The 24,979-nt window shown below is 45.7% G+C and overlaps 1 protein-coding gene across 9 annotated transcripts in view; it reads right to left on the reverse strand.

Annotated features, from left to right (window-relative positions):
• Positions 1-24,979, reverse strand: part of FBXO47 (F-box protein 47) — a 1,641,665-nt gene that overhangs the window by 427,153 nt on the left and 1,189,533 nt on the right. For all 9 annotated transcript variants that reach the window (XM_078645633.1, XM_078645631.1, XM_078645626.1 and 6 more), the window contains one exon: positions 116-258. In XM_078645633.1, the coding sequence (XP_078501759.1) occupies positions 116-258 (143 nt within the window). The remainder of the gene's footprint in view (positions 1-115; positions 259-24,979) is intronic.

Raw genomic sequence — 24,979 nt, forward strand, 5'->3', positions numbered from 1 at the left:
AAATTGTGTCAAAAGACCACTGGAGTAAAGAATCTGAATGACAATGGAATTAAACAAAATGAGCATATATTTAACGGTGCAGGAAAAATCTGTTAGTTAAGCACACACTACTTACCAGAGCAAGGAAGACAACAAGCCTAGCCAGTTCCACGGACCTCCCATTCACGGCTTTGCTGGCCATGAAAGTAAAGCAGATACTGTTGCCACTCAGAATTAGAAGTCGGGCATTGTTCTCCAGGAGCCATTCACGTGGAATCACTATCTCCCGGAATACAGACAATTCATTTAGTGAAACAAAAAAAAATAGGGAACATTTGACTTCGGATGCATAAAGTCCATATATAAGTATATTGTTTCCGTTAGTACATTTTTAGCTCTATAGTTAAAGTGCAATATAATTATCTTCATAACAAGTTATTTTGATTATGCACATTTAAGTTCTACAGAGCATCTGATGCACAAGTTAGTTACTGATTTCTAATATACCTTTTTTTGTGAGTCACAAATTCAGATTTGCTAAATCAGAAGTACTTAGAGGTGTCGTATCACAAACTGGGTCAGATATATAAAGTGTTAGCGAATCTCTGCTCTACTGTAAACTTATTGACCCTGAGGTGCAAATTTTTAGCAATTTTGTTGTATCCAAAAGATCACATACTAGTAGATTAAACTCATAATGAAGTTTATTCTTGAATCTCAAGTACAGCACTAGATCTGTCAGAATGTTCTTCCATCAAGCTCCAGTCTTCAACTGAAGATCAGAAGCTCAACATTCTACAATTACCTAGCAACCCAAGCACTTGGATGAAGACAGTCTAAAGATGAACAGGTTACATACAACATAATCATGAAAACAAAAGATATGAAAACATAGGATATAACAAATTTGTAAATCGGTCGCCAACAGGTGTTCAAACTCTAATATAGGGAATCCTATTGCGATTCCTTAAATGCAATTCAGGAAGCACCACGTTGTGTGATTTTGCATTTAGAAATAGCAAATTACCACCAAGTTCAAGTGGGATTTCCTTGAAAAATGCACTTCTTCAAAGTGCCATGTGGCGCACATACATGCCCTTTCAGGGGTGCAACAAGGTGTCCTTTTGACACCCTTGCCACCCTTGAAATTGCATTCACAATTTGCGAATACCTAATTGGTACTCAAATGTCTTCCCATTCATTGATATTTTGCAAGTGCTATTTGGCCTGTTTTAAAGGATTCACAATATGTGAATAATTTTTAGATATAGGGGCATATGTATTAAGCAAGCGTTTTGCGAGTCCTTAATAGCGAATTTTAGCTATATTTCTGTAAGCTCCTATTTATCTTAGTATTCTGAAACTTAATTGTGCTTTAAAAAGTAATGATCTGCAACACACTGATGTAGTTCTAGTACCTAATCGCCCCATAGAGATAGACTATGTTTTAATGCAAGTATCAGTTTTGTGTTGCCTCCTTCTCTGTGTGTAAATATCTTTAGTAAAGGTTTGGCATAGACCATGGGCAGCATCTGCCATGCCTAAGAAACTGTTTGCCAAGTTTTGAAATCCAGAATAAATTGGTTTCTGCAAAACAGTATCTATACTCAGTAGATCACATATCGCTCTCTACTGTTTCTTTTAGACAGAATAGCACTCTCCAGTTTGTGGAAATCGTGAGGTAAGGGTCAAATATTCTCCTGTGTATTTCGGGGTGCTCCAGACTCATGTCCAGAATGTCCTTGTGTGACAGAAACAGTAGCAGAAGTGGTAGTGAATATGATTATAGGTTCCTCAGATGTTCATATTTGTAAGTCGCCTTATGGTTCTATAATCCATATTTATCAGGGTGTAGGTCTCCTCGTCATAAGTGTTTGTGGGACTAAGTTCATGTCCTTCAGCTTGGGGTATTCTAGTTAGCTCATCCTGACTTTCTTGAGTGAGAGTGGTGTTGGTTGTTTTAAACTATGTGTGGGTACATTTATTTGTTTTTCTTAAATTAGTCTATTTTAGATTAGAAGTGTTCTATGCCATGTGTTCATTGTTGAGAAAGTTGGCCTAATTAAAAAACACTCTCCAGGTCCCATATGCATTGTAATATGCAATATATATATATATATATATATATATATATATATATATATATATATCTACTAGCAGCCCGTCCCGACGTTGTCCGGGTATGAAATAGAATGTGTGTAATGTGTGTATTTGGCAAGGGCAATTTATTTTAAAATCTCATGGTAGACAAAAATTTTTGTTTCATTAGAATAGGGACGGAGAAGGGCCAGCTGCAGCCCTGGTTGATGTTAGCAGGCTTGTGTAATTGGTGTAGGGATCCGCCGCCTGAGCCCGGCTACATCCCTGGTTGATGTTAGCAGGCGCGTGTAATGTCGTTGAATGAGAGAGTTATCAGCCGCGGGTAAATCCGTTTAATGAGAGAGTTCAGTGACAGCGAGTAGGAGAGGCTACAGAAATTGTCCCAGCAGACACGCTCATTTGCGTGTTCCCCCGCTTGAGGCCCAGATGCAGGCCTGTTTGATGTTAGCAGGCGTGTGTTCCCCCGCTTGAGGCCCAGATGCAGGCCTGGCTGATGTTATCAGGCACGTGTAATTAGTGTACTGATCCGCTGCCTGAGCCAGGCTAGAGCCCTGGTTGATGGTAGCAGGCGCGTCAAATTTCGTTGAATGAGAGAGTTCAGTAACAGCGCGCCGGAGAGGCTGCAGTAATGTTACATACCAGGCCTCCAGCTGAACGCGTTTGTCATGCCCTCAGCACACGGCCACAGCAGACGATCTTCTGATTAATGTACGACCCACATGGCATGAAGGGCGGAACGTAGCACACGCCCCCAGCATTTCTCACGCCCCCAACGTGCCCCTTGATGCGGCGCAATTGCGTTCACATGGCATGAAGGCCGGACACACGCCCCCAGCGTGCCCCTTGATGCTGCGCAGCAACGTAATTGGCGCTTGTATGTACGACTCACATGGCATGAAGGGGGGACACATGCCCCCCAGCGTTTGTCACGCCCCCAACCCACGATGTGATGGCCGTACCACACGCCCCAGCATTAGTCACGTCCCCAGCCCACGCCCACAGCACAACGCAGACACGCCCACAAGGGACTACTTAGCTGGCACGGTACTTTTACCTTTTAAATGTATATGGTGTCCTACGGTACAATTGTATGTCTTGCACTGTATGGTTGTGATGAACACCACTGTTTCTTGAAAAGTTAATAAAAACAATTAAACAATAAAAAAAAAAGAAATGATATGGTGGCCGTCTGCATAGCCTATGTCCTTCTGCTGCAACTGCCCTTTCCAACGCTGTATTGGGTGTTGTGATTGGTGCTGTGGTTACTGAGATTACCCGCCTCAAAGGTTTGGGCTCTCTATTTATAATATTAGTATGGATATGGATATATATCTATATATCTATATATATATATATATATATATATATATATATATATATATATATATATACTAGCAGCCCGTCCCGACGTTGTCCGGGAGCAACAGGCTTCCCCGACCCCCGCCCGCCCCGACATTGTCCAGCAGCCCGGCCGTCCCCAGCCTGCCCCGACCCCCGCCTGCCCCGACATGGGTCCCCTTACCTCAGCCGCCGCTCCTCCCGCCTGTCCGCTGCTGATATACTGCTTTAAATATGTCTGTTCTTCTTTGCAGAGGTGTACAGCTGACCAATCCGTTCTACAGAGTGTACATTGGCTGGGAAAGCTTACATCATAGCTAATCTTTTTGGCCTAGAGGTGTGTTAATGATTGCTGTTTCACCATAAAAACACAGGATCATTCTCTTTTCTCCTGCAGCCCAGGCCCCCGCCCAGCCCGTCCCCCGCCCAGCTCGTACCCTGCCTGCCCCGACATGGGTCCCCTTACCTCAGCCGCCGCTCCTCCTGCCTGTCCGCTGCTCGCACCGCCGCTGGCCTGTCCGCTGCTCCTCACGTCAGCGCTCCTCCCCCGCGCCATGTCCGCCGCTCCCTTACCTCAGCCGTCGCTCCTCCAGCCTGTCCGCTGCTTGCACCGCCGCTGGCCTGTCCGCTGCTCCTCACGTCACCGCTCCTCCCCCGTGCCATGTCTGCCGCTCCTCGTCGCGCTCCTGGACGCCGCTCCTCCCCGTGCTCCTGACGTGAGCACGCACGTCGCGGCCGGCCCTACTTCGGAGGGACTACTTTTTTTTACTGTAAATTTTTTAAATAACGTTTTTTTTTTTTTTACATTTATATAGCCTATAACCATCTACACACCCTGACGATTCCAACGGTGTATCGGGTGTGTGGATTGGTGCTGTGGTTCCCGAGTTTACCCGCCTCAAAGGCTGAAAGTTCTTCCTTTATTATAGTAGTACAGATATATATATATATATATATATATATATATATATATATATATATATATATATATGTCAGGGCCAACTTTTCCCACAGAAGAAGCGTTTTTTGATTTGCTAATAACTTTGGCACCATTTGACGAATCCTCACAAAATGTCTCACTTACCTTAGCTGCTGTTTGGAAAGTTTTGGAGTGATTGGTCAAGAGAGGGCCAAAAAGGGGTGTCCCAAAACTCTTTTCCCCCGTGTAATGTCTATATGGATTTTGCATTTTTTTTAACACAAGTACAGCTGGAACTGCAGAACGGAATTACACCAAATTTGGCAAAAATCTAGACCTTTCTGGTGTACATCTATTCAGTATTTAAGTAGTTATTGGAGAAAGACTTTTATAGTAATCCTGTGGTGTTGAGCCTCCCGTGGGGAGATTCGCGGGTATTAAGGAATCCAGAGGAAAGCAAAGCCATGATTGGCTGCCGCAACCTGAACGGTAAGTAGCAGCTGCCATTTTGTTTGTTGCTTGGCCATGGGGAGGGAACAATAAAGTGTTGAAAAACATAAGGGGTGAGGATGGAGGTATCCTGACCCCAAAGGATTCATGGAGGGCTCCCTGAGGGACACAAAAACGGATGGGGCACGAATCCAGGATCCCGGGGTACCCACAAACAATCTGCGGGTACCCGCCAATCTAAATCGCATTGGAAAAAAAACACCCCCCTACTCACACTACACCCCCGCCAAAGGCCATGCACAGCATGGAATTGGATACATGTGGGTGAGTTGGCTGCAAGTGCATGGGGGTGGGTAACGTACAATAATTATGAATTACTTTATGTTAAAAAAAACATAGAAATTCATATAAAACAACAAAGGTTAGAGGGATGTTATAGTTAGGTTGACATTCAACCCACACAAAACCATAGAAATTCAGCAATTATAGTTATACCTCTAGTTTTACTTATCTGAAGAAACTATAACTAGTGCCATTAAGTAACTTTAGGCCACTAATTATAGTTTCTTAACATAAGTATAACTGTAACTGGTGAATTTCTATGGTTGTGTGTGGGTAAAATTTCAACCTAACTATAATGTCCCTGCAGAACGAGTTACTTACCTTCGGTAATTATGTAGCTGGTAATGACAGGTTCTAGCTGCAGATTCCTTACTTTCGAATTTTCTCCAGGTACCAGACTGGGTCCAGAAACTTTTTTAACCACAGCACGTCTGCATGCCGGCAGAGGGCATCAAGCGACTCCGCAGAGACATAGTCCCCAGATGTGACGTCAGCAGAGTCCATATAACTCCTCCGCCGACCTCAGTTTCTTTGTGACTTTTGTCCGTGCTCAAAACGTGGAGCCACACACAGAAACAGTCTATTGGAACAGTATGCCAAGACCACACATACACCATATGTCACGTAGCTGTTGAATGCAAAAGAGAGAGAGAGAGATAAACAGTCAAAAGATGCAAGAGGCCTAAGAAGACTCAGGGCAGAAAGCAGGAACAACAATGTTCTCATAAACCTCCAAGGAGAGAGACATAACCACTAAGGGGTCGATTCCGATTCGGGAAAAAACGCTCCGAATAGCCGCTCGGAGCGTTTTTCCCGTACGAATCGTACCCTGGAACGTCCCCCGTACGTACGACGAAGTACGATTCGTACCAGGAGCCGTACTCCGTACGAGTCGTACAAGACACCGTACGACTGTTCGCGGCTGGTTTTTACGACCCAGCAAGTACGATACGTGTCGGGTACGCACCGTACGACCCTTTTTCTACGGGAGCTGAAAACAGCCGTAAAAGCAGAGTTCGTGCCATGACAGGTACGGAACGCCCCCCTCCCGGTACGGTGCGTACCCCCATGATCGCAGGGGTACGCACCGTACCCCTGCGATCATGGGGTGTACGAGCCGTACCCCCATTGTACGATGGGTGAACGAGCCGTACCCCCATTGTACGATGGGTGTACGAGCCGTAGCCCCATTGTACGATGGGTGTACGAGCCGTACCCCCATTGTACGATGGGGGTACGGCTCGTACACCGATCGTACAATGGGGGTACAGTCTGGTACACCGATCGTACAATGGGGGTACGGCTCGTACACCGATCGTACAATGGGGGTACGGCTCGTACACCGATCGTACAATGGGGGTACGGCTCTTACACCGATCGTACAATGGGGGTACGGCTCTTACACCGATCGTACAATGGGGGTACGGCTCGTACACCCATCGTACAATGGGGGTACGGCTTGTACACCCTTCGTACAATGGGGGTACGGCTCGTACACCCCATGATAGCAGTGGTACGGTGCGTACCCCTGCGATCATGGGGGGTACGTACCGTACGGTGTGTATGTGTTTGTGTGCTTTTCCGTACGACTCACCCTTACCTGACGTGGACCGTACGAATCGCGTCCTCATACCACGGTCCGGATCGTACTCGTCGGGTCGTACGGCATGTGTACGAGTCGTACGGTATGTGAACGAGTCGTACGGTTCACGGTTTCAGCCTTGCAATACGTACGGATCGCGACGATTCGGACGGATTCCCGGAATACGGATCGTACTTCGCGACTCGGACGGACGGGTACGATTCGTACGGAGAGGGCTCCGGATACAAATCGTACGGACGTTTTTTTTCCCGAATCGGAATCGAGCCCGTTGAGTACCACCGTACTGGACAATGCGGTATCCAGAAATGAAGCAGGGTGAACCTGCAACACAACCAGGATATCTGCAAGGAGGACATCCCGTTGTCAAGGGCATATGAAAGACAGAAAAACTGTTCGCAGTGCGAGGAGGATGGGAGGGGCATGGCTAGATCCTGTCTCTACCAGATACACCGTTACTGAAGGTAAGTAACTCGTTCATCTGATAGAGACATCTAGACGCAGACCGGAGAGAAAGAACGACTGAGGAAAATATCACTCTCAGTCACACAAGTCCTGCACATAGAAAACTAAGTCACAAAAGTACCAGATAAGGGACTAGGTGCAGAAGAGTTACACACCGAAAACCATGAGAGCCAAATGCCGTTTGACCTGCCCCATCAAGGCCAAGGAATGCAACAGGAGAAACAAAAATGTTTCACCCCGACAGCATCAGGCCCAGGCATATAATGTGACAACAACTTAAACAAAGCACAGGTTAGACAGGATAACACCAACGGTGTGAAGAGAAAATATTCATGGCAAGAAGAAATGCCAGTAATTGACCTAGCAAGGCCAAAAAGTGAACATAGATCAAATCTAAAGCACTAAAACAGTCGTGTGAACACAGAATTTCTGAAATGCCACTAAGCAATCTCTCAATATTGCAAAAAGGATCATCTAGCAAAGTTGAAACAATTGTGATAACAATCCACAAGAAGCGGCCATATTTAAAAGAAAGAGCTAGAGAGGAGCTCCAAGAAATCCTGTGAAATATAGATATAAATGGAAATATATAGATGTAAATATTATTAGGAAATACTCATAGGTATCCAAACAGATATACACCTATATCCCCCCCTGGAAAAAATGGGGGCGGAGTGTACGAGTATGCTTACACCACCACAAGAGAGAAATTATGAGAATCTGTAGAATGGTAATACAGCTGTATGTAGTAGTACAGTACAGAGAAAACAACCCCATGTCCACCACTGAAGAAAGGAAGGGGCATACAAACTAACATATAACAAGGTAACATAATAAGGGAAAGTGTTCAAACTAAAGGAACCCTGTTAGACCTTGAATCATTGGCGTGAGTCTCCCTTCCATTTTGACGGATTGCCTCCTCTTTTTTTATATGTTTTCGCTGGATTATTGCTTTGGGCACTGTGCCACTCCTAATCAGTGCCACAGTGCAAGTGCTCCCTATGTTAAATGTATGTACTAATTGGTTATTCCATGATTGGGTTATTTGATTTACCTGTCACCCCCTAGTACAGTGCACCATGTGTGACCAGGGCTTGTAAATCAAATGCTGCTGGTGGGCTTGCAGTACTGGTTGTGCCACCCACAGAAGTAGCTTGTAAAGTGTGTCTCAGGCCTGCCATTGCAAGGCCTGTGTGCAGTCTAGCACTACCATGTCGACTTGGCCAAGTGCACCCACTTGCCAGTCCCTAAACATTCCCTTTGCTTCATGAAATGAAATGAAATAATTTATTTGATTCAGTTCTCTTACGAGAACAACTAATTTTTAACAATAAAAATTACAATTTTGCTATTAAAATTATCTTTCTAATATAATTTTAAAAATGATTTTAAAAAGTTATACATGTAAATACACACGAATTTATTAGGTGGAGCATTGCAAAGGGTAATCAAATTCTGGACAGAATTTATATTACATTTTGTTTTGATCGGTGTTATGTATCTATTCCTGGCAGCAACAATAGACGGATTTGGACAGGCAAAGAGAACGTGTTCCAAGTCTTGCACCCCACCTTTACATAAGTCACAGAGGTTAGACCCTCTTCCTTTTGGCAACCACTTAATTGTGTGTGATTTCAGGGGTAGTATCCCAAGTCGTAGTAGGATAATGCTTCGCCTAACTCCATGATTTAAATTAAAAAGAATATATTGTTGCGTTTTTTTTAAAACTATTGTGTCCGCGTACTGTTTGTACGTTGAGAGTTCAGAGCAATGTTGCATGTCCAGAGTAACAGATGACAATTTGAAAGCTGTGAATTCGTTTTTAAAAAACACATACTTCGGAGAATCTGGCTCAAGTGTTTAAATTTTTAACAGAGCTCTTAAAGTTCCTTGATCAGCATGAACCAGGTTATATGCCCATCTAATTATGTTTTAATCCCTCTGGCCAAAGAGCTGACTAACGATAGTTCTAGCCGAAGAGCTTGAACCGGCACAGCTTGCGGCATCCTGGTTAGTTTCCAGAGGATTTTCCCTTCTTTGATATCGATTTGTTTCCATTCGTTGATTGGAATATGTTCTATTGCATATGATAAAACGGCAGGGATTTTAGAACTATAGACCTGTAACAGAGAAGAGAAGTGTCTTTGACCGGTGGAGGAATATAATCTTTGGAGGGCCCCCAGATGGACGTCTGCTTTTCGACCCATTTTTTGAAGGTGAGGCAGGTTGTGCAGGGACTGAGTGAAAATTCTCCCGAGATATATATATATATATATATATATATATATATATATATATATATATATATTCTTTTACAATTTCCAATGATTTTTGCCCTAATGTCCAATTATATTTGACATGACTCTTCTTTCCTGTAAATGGTACAATTTTTGGTTTGGTAACATTTGGGATTAAATGATTTTCTTCAGTATATTTGGTAAGTGTAAGCAGATTTCTTTGAAGACCAAATGGGGTCAGGTCTAGAATTACTACATCATCTGCGTACATCATACAGTGGATTTTAAAATTTGCAATCTTAGGTGGAAAGTTATTGACCTGGTTAAGGTTTTCCGGTAGGTCGCTCAGATGTCAAGAAAACAATAAGGGAGCTAGAAGGCACCCTTGACACAGGCCATTTGGAGTTGGTATTGGACAGGTAAGCCCCTTCTCTCTCTCCCCATTTGGACTTGGCACCATGTCCCAGAGTACAGTGATGATATTAGGTGAAGAAGATTTTGTGGGATTCCCAATTGCTGCAATTTTTTCCAAGGTTTGTCTCGGTCGACCCTATCGAAGGCGGTCGTAAAATCTACAAAGACTGCATACACTGCCTGTGACTTTCTGATCACATATTTTTCTAATAGTGTTTGGAGTACTGCCATGTTATCTGTAACCGAGTGTTTGGATATAAACCCGGCTTGGTTAAGTGGAATGGAGCCGGTAGAAGAAGCCCAGATGGTCTAGAACAGCAGCTGCAAAGATCTTCCCAGTTACGTCCATGAGAGCAATCTGGCGATAATTACATGGGAGCAGCCTGGAGCCTTTCTTGTGTATTGGAATTACAATACTTCCTTTCCAGGACTTTGGTGTTTTCCCTTTTCTGTATATGTGATTAAAAAGGCATGCTAGAAGCTTACTCCATTCCTTTGGGTTTTTTTTTTTTAGGACCGTAATAGGAATTTGGTCTGGGCCCATTGCAGCCGATGGTCTTGCCTTTTTTATGTAGTATTCTATTTGAGATGGTGATGGAGCCTCGATGTGTATACTTTTTTCCTGTCCTCCATTAGTTTGCATTAATGAGTCGCAATTGGAGATTTGATTTGTTTTGTATAGGTTGGTTATGTATATTTCCCATTCTGAAGGTGGTACAGGGTTTGCTTTTAGCTGTTTTTTTGTTCCCATTCCTAGCGCTATTATGGTCCAATAGGAACGTTTATCCTTTTGTGTCGCTGCTATCTGTAAATCTACCCATTTTTCTGTCCTGGATCTTTTGTTTTTCTTTAATTTTTTGTCTTCTACGACAGTTTTTTAGCTTCTTGATTTCCAGTTTTCTTGCCTCAGAGAAGTGAAGGAATTGTTCCCTGATTAATTAATTTAGTTCCTTTGTCCTGGGTTCAGTATTCCATCTTTTAATACTTTGTTTTTTTTATTGATCGTTGTTTTACGCTTTCCTGTAACATATGGACCAGTTTCTTAAGCACTGCCTCAAAGTTTGTTATTTGATTTGTACAGTGGATAGTTGTTAGTAGATTTAGCTTCTCGATTAGTTGGATGGTTTTGTCGAAAGATCTGGAGTTCCACATTACCCGACCTTGAGCAGGGTTTACCAGTGCTGTACTTTGCAATTCCATTATGTGCACTGGAGATGTTTGTTTCAATATTAAACCGGTTGTTAGTTGTAGAATTGCATGATCACTTCCTTTCTCGAACTTTATGTTAAGTTGGTGGGCAGATCCAAAGAGGTCTAAGCTGCAAATCATGTAATCGAGAATTGATGCATTAAGGCCACCCTTTCTTGTGTAGGAAGCCGGGATATCACCTTCGACATTACCATTTAGTATTACTCCATTCAGGGTTGTGAGTGTTGATAGAATGACTTTCCCTCTCTTATTTGATTTACTTCCTGAGGGAAATTGTGGTATGTTCATTTTTTCCTGTTTTTCCAAAAGATCGTTGGAGATGTTCCCGTTAAAGTTGCCTGTTAGGAACATTAGCGGGAAGTCCTGTTCTTCTACCACCTTTTCTATGTCCTCTAGAATGTTTAACGCTAGTGCATCCATTTTAGCTCCCGGGGGTGTGTAGGCGTTAAAAATGAGCATTTTGTTTGAGCTTTTGGACATATCTGCCCCTAGGTTGATCTTTAAACATTGGAAGTTCTTAGAGTATGTGGGTAAGATTTCCTGGGACCAATAGTATTCTTCGGATAGAAGAATTGCTATCCATCCTTTTGCATGCCCGTGGGTAACCGGTTCAGCTGGAATATCGTAAACAAAATAGTCAGGATGATCTAAATTTGTAGTAGCCCAGGTTTCTTGTAGTGCCACTATCCCTGGACGTTCTTGAGTGATTGCTGCTATTTTCTCCTGGGTTTTCCCTGCGATGTTCCAGGAATAGATGGATAAACCATTGCTAAAAGGGGTGCTTGATTACGTGACCCTGTTTTTTGCAGTTGAGATTTTCTGCAATCCATGCCCATGTGTTATCAGTGGGTATTTTATCATTCTTCGGAGGATTCTTGGTCCAGCTTCGCCTTATTCCGTTGGTTATTGAGACTGAGATGGCTACTTTATGAGAATTTGTCAGGTTGTTATTGCATTGTTGGTTGCTACTACTTGGTGGTATCTAGTTGATAGAGTTTCTGATGTTTGCTGTTTGATCCCTTTTTCTGGGGCCACATCGAATCCGCATTTGTGGAGAGTCTCTATTTCTTTAAGTATGATTGCAGGGATGATTGGCGACTAAAATTCGGCTATAGCTATTGTTGTTTTTGTCTTATCTGGAAAACGTAGTAGTTTGATGTCGTTACTTACTAGTGCTCGTAATGGTTGTATCCTTTGCAGCAGATTTATTATTCTGTCTCGATTTAGGGGGACTTCGCCGGAGGGAAATAGATCAGTGAATTCCACTCTGCATGTAGAATTTTTCTGCGATTGGATAGACATCTTCCTAATCGGTGGAGCTTGTTGTTGGATTTCCTTTTGTATGCATGATTCACTTTCTGAGATTCTAGGAACAAAACTTGGGGTGGTGGGATTTAAGGGTAAAGAATTTACCATTTGCGTCTTTGAGGTCGAAAGCTGATCACTTTCTTTCATAGTGTGATTAATTACTTGTCCTTCCTTCTTTTCTGAGGTCTTTAGATTAGGTGGAAGTGTTCCTGGGAATCTTGTTTTTCGGGCCTTCTCTTTTGCAATCCTTCTGTTTTCTCTTTTCTTTGTCCGCTTCTGGGTGTTAACGCTTGTTCTCCTCTTCTTTACTGTTTGCCGGGGAGAGGAGACTGGTGACATATTTATTGAGGTTTCTATTGTTTTTTGTTTGGTCATGTTTAACCCGTTTGATGGGCTTTTTGACTTTAATTTATTGAAGATTGGATAATATGCTATGGTCTGTATTTTCGTATTGGACTCTTTTGGGTCCTTGAAAAGATTTCCTAATGAGTAGATTTGGTTATTTGTATTGTTTTCGTTTTTTTCTTTTTGTTTGCAACGACCTGTTTGAGTGGCCATATCGACCTTTGTCGGAAAATCTACTACTGTTGGTAGTAGTACTTGCGTTGTGGCGAATCTGCCCTCAAATGGACTTTCTTCGACTTCTCCAAGTTGTGGAAATTTTAAATGTTGTTTCCTCCTTTTTTTCTCAACCATATGTTTTTATCATTCCTATTTGGGTGTCCAGCATCTGGTCAGAGTTTTCCAAGATGTTCCCTAAATGAGAGAGAACAGATTCCAAAATTCTTTCTATTGTGACTAGGGCTTTGGACACCGGTGTTTTTTCGTGGGAAAGATCAATCGATTTTAAGAAAAGGAAATCTGGGGTTTGTGAGATAGAATCTTGTGGGTCAAATTGTTTTAACGGAGTGCTATTCTGGATTTTAGATTGCTCCTTTTGGTGAGGTATATTAAAAACCAGGTCCTTCAGGTTTATATGAGGGCAAGTGATATCGTAATCAGAGTTTTCCTGCTTTTTTTGATCGTCTACTTTTCAGGTGCTGTAGTTAAGATTTTGATATTTGGATAATCCGAGCTTTTGTTGTTTAATATTTCTTCTTGCCCTGTGCTGTTGGTGACCTCCGGTTCTACTTTGTTTTTTTCTTCTTTTGTTTGATTATTTTGAGTTTGCTCCGGGGCCTTAGTGTTTTGTTTTAAAAAGTATTTCGTTATTCCAGTCGGTGATTCAGAATTTTGAGGAGGGACCATCTTTCCGGCACTCTTTCTTATCGCTTGCTCGGTCCCTAGTCTTTTCATATATATTGTGCGTGTTCTCAATTTTTTGTATGCCATACTGCGAGAGATGGTCTTATTATGTATTTTTCGCACGGTGCTGGAGATAGTTGGCGTTTAATATGGGAGCGGATCTTGGACTGCTTTTGAAACTCTCACTCCTTGCCTAGACGTCTCACAGCCTTGAGTTAACAATCGCTGGATTTACAGTAGTTAGTTCTGTTGGGATAAAATCCCACTGTGCAAGAGTAAAAGACTTAACTGGCCCGCATGTACCATTAATTTAGGTCAAATTGGCTGTTTGTACAGATATGCAGCGGGACACCTTCTGCTATAATTGATTGAATAACTGTAATAATTGATTTGAGGACGGGTGAGGATAGAGGTGAATAACTGTCTCTGTCTTACCTCTGTCTCTCTAGTTGAAAAAAAAAAAAGAAGAAAGAAGGGAGAGCTTTCCCCTCCTTTGCTAGTCCTAATAAAATTAATTTTTCAGAAGTGGCAGAAATGGCCTATAGTTCAGGCCACAATACATAGAAGAAACGGTCCCCACTGTTTCCCGCAGCACCGGGAAGTATCTAGCAGCAGCTGGACCTGCCGCTCCCGACACTACTTGGAGGCTCCGGTGGCTAGGTGAGTGCCCAGCAACTCCTTACCGCACCAAGGGATGTTCTGCCGTTCCAAGAGCGGAGGAGCCGCTCTCCCGCCGCTCGTCGAACAGCCGGCAGCACCTGCCGGGCTCAGGGTCACCCAGCAGCCCTGGCTGCAGCAGAGGATGCCAACGGGACCCCTCCGGGCCGAAAGTTGAATGCCAGCTCTGGCCGCAACGGACTGCTCCGCGGCACCGGCCCCGCCGGGGGTAAGATAGATGGCCGCACCGAAGGCTCCCCAGCGGCTCCAGCCGCAACGGACTGCTCAGCAGCTCCGGCCTCGGTGGCGTGTGCAGCGGAGTGCACAGTCTCGGCGTTCTCGTTCTGCTCGCGTCTGCTCTCTCGCGTCTCTCTGCTGTTCCTCTGAAACAGTGAGCCTTTGCTTCATATTAGACACCCCTATGGTAGGCCCAAGAGCAGGGTGCATTGTAAGTATAAGGTAGGACATGCTCTGATGTGTGTAGCATGTTCTAATAGTGAATTACAGCCATTTTCGTTTTTCACTATTGAAGGCTACCTGTTCTCATAGGCCAGAATGGGCAGTTAGATTATTACATTCTTATAATCCTAACTGACTCAGGGAACACAGTAGAAATTTGAATTTAGTATGCCTGAATAATATAGTACATCTTTTAGTAAAGTTTATTTTAATATTCTGTGTTTGCAAATACTACTTTTGGAAAGCAGGTATTTGCTTGCCTAACCATTTGAACCTGCCTCTGCTGGGTTGTGTATTCCTTGTCTGGGTTTGTGAGTGACAGGGCTGGGGCATTCCACGAGACAGGCTGGGGCAGCCCAGTGGTGAATAGAGAGATCTGCATCTAGATAGGAGGGAGGAGTTGCACCTGGGACCTGAATAGGGCTGGACCTTCCGTCTACAATGCTGGCTCCACCTCCTGTGGCTTGTCTGATGTCTCTGCTCTGCACTGTGAAATGAGAGGAGGAATCATGTCAACAGAGTGCTCCAGAGCTGTATCTTCCCTCACCTGTGCTGGCTCCACCTCCTGTGGGGTGTCTGATCTCTCTGCCCTGCACAGTGAAAGGAAGAAGAGAGTCATGTAAACAAAGTGCTCAGAAACTGGTTTGGACTAGACAGAGGCCTCTCTGCCTTCAGAGAACAAAGGATTTTGGGGTATAAATATTGGGACCCTGATCCCAAGAAATTAGATCACTTCTGGAACAAGAAACCTTTCTGCCAAGGAGAAGAACCAAGGAAGCTGCAGGAGTTGTACTGCCCCTCTGCCAGTGTGCTGTTTGCTGGGTTGGCCTGCAGTGATTGCTTCATTGCCAAGGAAAAGGAGAAGGAACTTTGTAAGGACTTTCTACAGAATATTCTCCAAGGGCTTGAACTGTGCTTGCCTCCTGCTGAAGTCTCAGGGACAAAAGATTTCACCTCCAGCTCCTTCCTGAATTTCCTTGCTGGGAATTCGGACTCCAGTCACTTGCGTGCCGCTGGGCGCTGGAAGAGCGATGCATCGAGAAGAAGCGTGTCGCCGCCGCAGCTGAAATCATCGCAACGCCGGAGAAGCGAGCCTTCGGCGAATCTCCCTGGAAGCGTGTGTTCATCGAAGCTGCCTGCTGTCGCATCACTGGAGAAGCGGGATGCCATAGAGAGAGTCGCCATCGCATCACCCGAGAAGCGTGTCGCAGGGCTTGTCGCGGCTTCAGAGTACAGAGTCGTCTCAAGGCTGCCAGGGCGTCATAGCATCGTCATCCCATCGCCGCATCAAGGACGCCATCTTCTTGCATCGCAACCGTATCATCGCATCGCGGCGCCATCTTGCGCACCGCAACGGGCCCAAAGGCCGAGAATCTACGCATAACCTCCGCACCGGTAAGGCTCACGACGAGTCCCCTACTGTGTGCAAGCATTGAGGAAGGACGCAACTGTTCCCCCGGGTCACGGAACCGACGCATCTCCCCTTTTTCGAGCCTGTTGTTCACTTTGTGTTACACATCCAGGTACTTTGTTGAGAACTTTGTCGCATTTACCATCAACTTGAACTAAGAGATTCTAATCAGCTTTTAAGTAATATTAAGTGTAGTATTGTGGATTTTTGCCGTATGTGGTCTTGTGTTTAAGTCTATATAAAGAATATTAATTTTTATAAAACCTGTGTTGTGTCCATCTGTAGTGTTATCACTATATTACTGTGTATATTCACAAATGCTTAACACACTAACTCTGAGATAAGCCTGTCTGCTCATGCCAAGCTACCAAGGGGGTAAGCGGGGGTTATTAAGGAGTGTAATTCCCTTATCCTGACTTAGAAGGAAGGGTCCCTATTTGGACAAAGGTGAATACCATTGCCAACTAGAGACCCCCAGATCTAACAAACCCCCATATCACAACGCAGTAAACAGACCTTAAGGGCACATGTACTTGACCTCAAAAGCTGCGACTAGAAGCGTCCATAGAAGACGTACTAAAGGGTCTCCAGACCACAGTTGGAAGGAAAAAAAACGGATTTCATAGCTAATAAATTCATAAGGAAATAAACTGGCAGGCATATATGTATATATACATATATACGGTTCCAAGCCGTGGAGGATTGCACCGTCCACAAGATTAACATGCGTCCACAGAAAAGTGAACTGTTCTTTTTCTGTTGCAGGCATTACAGTGGAACAATTGGGAAAGTGTAAGCTCACCGAAGAGCTGTTGTTAAACAAGTCCTTAATCAACGTGGATGTATCCAGACCCACCGGAGGGCGATATTTGCATAAATCAGACCACAAGTCCCTGCATGCATTGTGAAGGAAATTCATTGGAAAAGCCCACCGGAGGTTTATAAATTAAGGAGCACACAGTGGAGAAGTGTGGCTCACTGGTTAGAGGAGGCAGACCTGGAAGCAGAGGTCAGCCCGGGACCAGGGTTCAATTCCCGGCTCGGCGGCGTCTTGAGTCCTAAAATGTCCATGGACTCGACAATTCTCGCTCCGGTGCCTACTCGATTCACGGGTTCACACTCTGCGACTCTGGGCAATAGCTTGCTTAATCTCCACAACGGCCCCTCGCGGCGGGATGCCTGGCTTTCACCTTGCGGATACCCTGCCGGGGTTATCTCACAGGGGAATACCAGGACGGGTTCCCTAAGCAAGCGCTTAGAAACTGCTCGGTGATTTGCGCTATATAAATTCCTGTACATTTACATTTACAGGGGACTGTTCTCAGCAGCAAGCAACTGAGCGGCGCCACCCGCCCCTAGGGGCGTGGCGCCCTTAGTGGCATCTCGAGCGGGAGCCAGCATGGCTGTCTTCAAGGTAGAAAGGGGACAGGGAGGAGACAAGGTAGAATAGGTAGAACGTGAGGCGTGCCCACGCAAGCACAACGTCATCAGAGAGGCAGAGGTGCTTAGCTTTCCTGGTTAAGTCCCGTATTTTCCAGTCACGGAACAGAGCATAAGGCACAGGAAGGAGGCACATTAGGACCCCTAAATGTTGATGTCTCTTGTGGCGGTTAGGGCATTTGTGGTTGTAGCGGATTGGCCGGATGGACAACACGATTTGGGAGGGAACCGGTCCAGGGGGTCAGCCCAACGCGGACCAAGTCTGTTGCTAGCACCCGAATGTCACTGTTTACAAAACCTTTGGTTGGTGCAGCGGTATTTACTGCGCCTCAGTACTGATTAACTCGGCCTCCCACTTTCCTTTAAGGGACATGGGTAGTTGAAGGCCTTTGTAGATATAATCGGCATATTTTCGCAAATTTTTTCCGTGTGCCTAAAACCAACGGTTTTTACACTTCTAACTGCTTTATCTTCAGACTAGTGTATATTTTGACAATAATCTATTTAAGTGGCTGATAAAGATCAATCAGCCGTATCCATTTTCCAAAATCGATTATAATACGTTTACTTGATTCCACAAATGTCATTTTGATGGTATTCAATTTATCCTGCTGTCCAGGGCTTAACCAGGCAGTTGTTCTATGTTTGTAGTATATGTTTCCAATGTGGCGCAATAGACAGAGGTGCCGGCTTTGGAATTGAAAACCCGGGTTTGTATCTCAGGTCGGGGCTTCCTCCCATGCCTTGAGTAGCGCACCGGTGCCCCGTGCTCTGCAGTGACCGTGGGCGCATGGCGGATAGATAATGGCTGATATATGAACCGGGGTCCGGCTCACATGGCCTGCGCAGACGCACACAGTGTATATTCGGGGTTTTCTATCGAGGCTGGCTAAATATGGGAGTGCCTCTGCACCTCATCTAGGCGCTCTGCAGCGACCGTAGGCGCATGGCTGATAGTCAAACCGGGGGGTCGGATCACAAGGCCTACGCAGACACGCACAATGGATATTACGCCCGCGGGCGCATGGTGAATAGATAAACCGGTGACCCAGTCACATGGCCGGTGCAGACGCGCAGAAGTATACTCTGCTTTCTACCCCGTTACAATTGAGGTAGGGAAAATATGGCAATGTTTAATTTGAAGTTCCGACAGGGATAGCACCTCATATAGCCGAGCCACAGTTGGGGTACATTAGCATCTAAGGCCAGCAGTCGACCGGCTCGCTGAAAAGTCACATACATTCTCATGTTGGTAGGGGCAAAGGGGACACCTGAGCGCGATGCAAGACAGAGTTAGCTCGGGATAAGGAATGTCAGAGTCTCCCGCTGGCATTGCCCCACGGTAGGAGTGCTGCCCGCAGCTGGGGGTGCCCGGAGCAAGGGCCACGCATTTCAGGAGGGACTTTGGATGGGTTTCATCTAATTCATGCAACAAGGGCAACCGCTGGTATTACTAGGGGGTCCCAGCCACAGGGCTCTACAAAGTGTCTCGTTCGCATGGTAAGCCAGAAACTACTAACTGGTGCAGGACTTAAGGGGATATGGTTGTGTGTCGTAACATCTAGGTTGGGATGTGACGTGGTTATGCACGGCAAGTGGAGGGGGCAGCGAATAACGTATTTCTTCCTTTGTTATATGGCTTCTATCGCGGTGATGACGGGAAGGCTCATTGCAGGCTCCACGAGATCTCAGGAGGATGGACTTGAACTTGCAGAGTGGGTATGGTGAAGTGGTGCCAAGCAGGGCAAACATTTTCAGATGTCACACAAGATGATTGGGAAAACTTGGCTGAAGGTACTTATCAGGCCCGGGTATACATTACGGCATTCCTTGGCAACATCATATAGCAGCATGTGGATTGGAGGATTGCGATAAAGCCTTAGCTCAGCGCGTTTATACACGAAATGGACGTAGCAGTGGGAGCTGTGAGGGTGGGTGCGGCACAGATCAGATTGTTTCCCCTGCAGTTGGGTCGGGTCTAAGGTGCGTGACAATTTTCCTTAGGAGTAGGGGTTTTATGCGCAAGACCAGCACCTTTCACGTGGGGTTGCCATCCCCAGTGTATCGTAGACTTCCAAGGCCTGAATTACGGCCTGCTTTATCACCGAGAGGGAGGTTGTGCCTCTGGTGAACTCCAAATAGAGGCACTGTTTTTTTCTGTGGGGCCTTGACCACACTAACTTATAATGTGGTATTTCGCAGGCACCTCGGGCAAATAGCGGGGGCCCCCCTTAATTTCAGATATAGGTGTTAGATCCGGTGCGCCCCCCCCCCCTTTCCAGAGCTACTAGCGGCAATTTTCTAGGTTTGGTCATCAATCGGGCACAGCTGGTAATCGACTCATGCCAGGCTGGTACAAGGGGCGCGAAGCTTGGGTAATCCAAGAGCACTCCCTTATTGGAAGCCATATGCTGGCTCTTTAGTCTCATTCTGATCCTGACTATTCTTCCCAAGACTACGGGAATCGGTGGTACAGTTGGAACAGAATTCCCATGCAGTAGCGCAGTGGTTCCCAAACTGTTTCAACCCATGGCTCCCTTGACCTACTGGTCGCTGGCCACGGCTCCCCATTATGTTACTTAATTTTGTTGGGTGGGGGGGTTGCAAGATCGGCCTCGGGAGTACTACAATTTTTCTCCCTGAAAATAATTGGGATGAAGCAGATGAAGGAATTATAATCATATATCGCCTGAAAGCATGGAAACAGGCCCATTACCCCAGAATTACGCCGTACCAGATCCATCGGAGACAGAGGTCGTAGACAGAGAGTGCTTCCTCGACGAGCTCATTGGTGGGCGTATTTTTTGTGAGGGAGCATGCTGCGCAGATAAAGGCGCAGAGCCAGATCTTTGATGGGCATTAAATGGACCAGGCTGCTCTTTTTAGCCCTTCTTTCCGCATGTTTCCTTGATCTGAGATCTGGATTTCTTCGGATCTTTTTAGATAGAAGGAGAATCTTCTTCCTACCTCTTCCTGGAGGAGGTATGAGGTGTCTACTCACTCTCAGAGACTGAGTCCTTCAAAGACTTCCTCTTTGTTAGCCAGAGGAGCAGTCTTCCCTCACAATCCTTGAGGGTTTTTGAAGAGAAAGTTTAACAGTGCTTACAGTTCCTGGGCTTATGATCCGGATATAAGCAATACAGGCATTCCTTATGTGATCCTCAGAAAAAAGCCTGGACTTTCCACAAGTCTTACAGGGCCTAAACAGCCCTTTATTAGACTGAAATTCGTCAGCAAAGACAGAAAAGGGTACACTCACTTCCAACGGTACCCAAGCTGGAGAGATTGTTGAAGAAAAAGATCTAGTACAAACATAAATGGAATCTGGTGGTCAACTAACTATAGTGAGAGAAGAAACAAGCATTTGCCATGCAATAGGTCTCGCATTAGGAAAGTTTGAGCAATTGGTATTGTAAGTGACAAATATTTTATTTATGTGTTGGTTTTGTAAATAGCGATAATAATAGCTTTTTCATTTACAATGCCAATAGTTTTAACTTTCGCAAACGCGACACCTATAGCGTTTGTAATGCAATCTGTGTTGTATTTACATGACTTAGATGTATTAATATTACAAATAACAATGGCTCTTATTTTTTTAATAATTAATACTTAAATAAAAGTTATTGTAATTTATAATGGCAATAGCTTAAACTTTTGTAAATAACTTTTAAACTTGTAAACTTTTGGGAAGATTGTGTTCATTGTATTTTATTGTGATGCAAATCCAAGAACAGCAGTGAAATATTAACATCTTTTTGTGACATTTGTAATAAAGCTTGAAACATTGAGAGAACATATTAGAACCAGTTGTTGTTGAATGGTTGCACAGAGTGATGCTGTGGCCTTCCGTGGTGCTGAGTGATGCTGTGGCCTTCAGTGGTGCTGAGTGATGCTGTGGCCTTCAGTGGTGCTGAGTGATGCTGTGGCCTTTAGTGGTGCTGAGTGATGCTGTGGCCTTCAGTGGTGCTGAGTGATGCTGTGGCCTTCAGTGGTGCTGAGTGATGCTGTGGCATTCAGTGGTGCTGAGTGATGCTGTGGCATTCAGTGGTGCTGAGTGATGCTGTGGCATTGAGTGGTGCTGTGGCGTTGAGTGATGCTGTGGCGTTGAGTGATGCTGTGGCGTTGAGTGATGCTCTGGCGTTGAGGGATGCTGTGCGCTGAGTGGTGCTGTTGCGTTGAGTGGTGCTGTGGCATTGAGTGGTGCTGTGGCGATGAGAGGTGCAGTGGCATTCAGTGGTGCTGAGTGATTCTGTGGGGCTGAGTGATGCTGTGGCGTTGAGTGGTGCTGTGGCATTGAGTGGTGCTGAGTGAGGCTGTGGCGTTGAGTGAGGCTGTGGCATTGAGTGAGGCTGTGGCGTTGAGTGAGGCTGTGGCGTTGAGTAATGCTGTGGCGTTGAGGGGTGCTCTGGCGTTGAGGGATGCTGTGCGCTGAGTGGTGCTGTGGCGTTGAGTGGTGCTGTGGCGTTGAGTGGTGCTGAGTGATTCTGTGGGGCTGAGTGATTCTGTGGGGCTGAGTGATTCTGTGGGGCTGAGTGATTCTGTGGGGCTGAGTGATTCTGTGGGGCTGAGTGATGCTGTGGGGCTGAGTGGTGCTGTGGCATTGAGTGGTGCTGTGGCGTTGAGTGGTGCTGTGGCGTTGAGTGGTGCTGTGGCGTTGAGTGGTGCTGTGGCGTTGAGTGGTGCTGTGGCGTTGAGTGGTGCTGTGGCGTTGAGTGGTGCTGTGGCGTTGAGTGGTGCTGTGGCGTTGAGTGGTGCTGTGGCGTTGAGTGGTGCTGTGGCGTTGAGTGGTGCTGGGGCGTTGAGTGGTGCTGGGGCGTTGAGTGGTGCTGGGGCGTTGAGTGGTGCTGGGGCGTTGAGTGGTGCTGGGGCGTTGAGTGGTGCTGTGGCATTGCGTGGTGCTGTGGCGTTGCATGGTGCTGAGTGATGCTGTGGCGTTGAGTGATGTTGTGGCGTTGAGTGGTGCCAAGTGATGATGAGGTGCTGTGTTGGTAGTCAGTTGATGCAGCACTGGTGCTGTGCTAGTGCTGAGGTAGTGCTGCGCTGGTGCTGAGGTGGTGCTGTGCTGGGGCTGAACAATGTTGAGGTGGTGTGGTAGTACTCAGATGCAGCTGAGTGACGCTCATGTGGGGTTGTGGTAGTGCAGCTGAAGTGGTGCTGTGCTTATGCTGATATGGTGCTGAGGTAGTGCTGCACTGATGTAATGGTGCTTGGGTGGTCCTCCGGTGGCGCTAAAGTGGTGCTGTCCTGCTGAGTGATAGTGAGGTGGTTCTGTGCTGGGGTGATGCTGCGCTGAGGTGGTGGTGTTGTAGTTGTGGTGGTGCTCGGGTGCTGCTGAGTGAAGCTCAGGTGGTGCTGCAGTTGTCCTGCTTTAGTGGTGATGAGTTACACTGACTGGTGCTGAAGTGGTGCTGTGTGCTGAGGTGGTGCTACGATAGTGACACTGGAAGGGGGGCAGGGGGTGATCACAGACTCCCGGACTCCAGGGGCAGGCACTGCCCCTGCTGCACTGATAGCTACACCTCTGAAAGAAACTGGTACAGGGAGAAACGGTTGTAGAATGGAAGAGGGGTAAGAGTGGAACCTGGAGATGGCAGGAAATCGGTGAAGAGAGGAAACTGGTGAAAGTACGTAACTGATGTATAGGAAACTGGTGTAGAGCTCAAAGTGGCGTAAATGGGAAACTGGCGTAAATAGTAAAGTCTTTGTAGAAAGATAAAACTGGCGTGAATAGAACACTGCTGAAGAGAGGAAAATGGCTGGAGTCTGATACAGGTGGGACATGTATACATGTGAGAAAGCTGAAAACCGGAAGCCCAAATAAAAGGCATAACTGGTAAATGTGAAACTAGCAGAGAGAGGGGTCTGGTAAAGATGGAAAACTGTTGTAGACATAATTTGGTATAGATAGGCTCACAACAAATATAAAGCTATCTGTAAGAGAGAGGGGGAAATAGAGAAAGGAACCCACAGAGAAGAAAAGAAACAGTGAGAAAGAAAAGAAAGAGAAAAGCGGACTGATTAGGGAACATCAAATTCTTTTAATTTGCTTTTATGTAAATAGGTGACATTTTGACAAAATTCTGCACACTCCCATTTTGCGCTACATTGTAGCGTGAAATTAAATGGACGTGAGGAGAGGACACTTTGGCGTTAAAAATAATATCGCCAAAAACACAAGCACCTGAACGTGTTTTGCTTGTTCGTGATGTTCCCATACAGGATGGCGCATAATTATGCAAAAAACGTAAAGCAAAATTACACAAGATTATGCCTGCGGAACCAGATTTTCCTCCCCTGCCTGGAGCGTGTGGTATGGAGAAAAAAACACATGTCCGACGACCAAATCTCATGCGGAACATCTTTGTCAGGCTACTCTTTTAAGCACACAACTCAGCATTCTGGGACTTGTAGTTTTGGATTTAACGTGAAAGGTTACGTCCTGTAAGCTTAAGACTCCAAAGAGCTGTTAAAACGTCAGCAATGACTGTATTATTATTATTATTATTATTATTTATTTTTATAGAGCGCGTAGTCACCCTGAGGTATCCCAGCGCTAACAAATCCTATCTCTTCAGTTCAATGGGACAAGGGAGAGAAGAAGAGGGAAGGGGGACAGAAGATCAGGGCTACGGACGAGCATGATTCATTGGGGAAAAAGGTGAGTCTTGAGCCGCTTCCTGAAGTGAAGGTATTGTGGTTCGAGTCGCAGGTCGCGGGGGAGTGAGTTCCAGAGACGTGCAGTATGGACTGAAAAACGTCTTCCTCCTGAGCGGGCTTTCTTGAATCTGGGGGTAGTGATGAAGTTTTCCGTGTCCGAGCGGAGGGGTCTTGTGGATTTATAGGGTATGATGAATTTCCTGAGAACAGGGGGGCCTTGATTTTGTAGCAGTTTGTGGGCTAGGCATAGGGCCTTGAATTTGACCCGCTCCCTTATGGGAAGCCAGTGGAGAAGTTTTAGGGCAGGTTTAGCCGAAGCTCTGGCAGGGGTATTTGTGAGAATCCGGGCAGCAGTGTTCTGGATTCTCTGAAGCTTGTTAAGCGTCGCTTCGGGGGCGCCCAGGTAGATCACATTGCTATAATCAAGCCTCGAGAGTATTAGGCCTTGGATTAGCAATTTTTGGGAGTTGGAGGGCAGGAGGGGCAGGACTTTCCTAAACGATTTCAGGAGCCCGAAGCAGGTCCCGGCTACTTTCTTTGCCTGCACAGTGAACGAGAGGTCAGTATCGAGCCACATACCAAGGCTTTTTACTTCTTTTTTTGGGTCGGGGGGGGGGGCCCAAACAGGCTGGCCAGATGTTCGGGGAGAGTGTGAGTCCTTTCGGGCCGAGGAGCAGAACCTCAGTTTTCGTCCCGTTTAGTTTTAAGGCTGAGTTGTTCATCCAGCAGTGAACCTGCGTAAGGCA

The sequence above is a fragment of the Lissotriton helveticus genome, chromosome 5_1 (genome assembly GCF_964261635.1).
Source record: "Lissotriton helveticus chromosome 5_1, aLisHel1.1, whole genome shotgun sequence".
Classification (NCBI taxonomy): domain Eukaryota; kingdom Metazoa; phylum Chordata; class Amphibia; order Caudata; family Salamandridae; genus Lissotriton; species Lissotriton helveticus.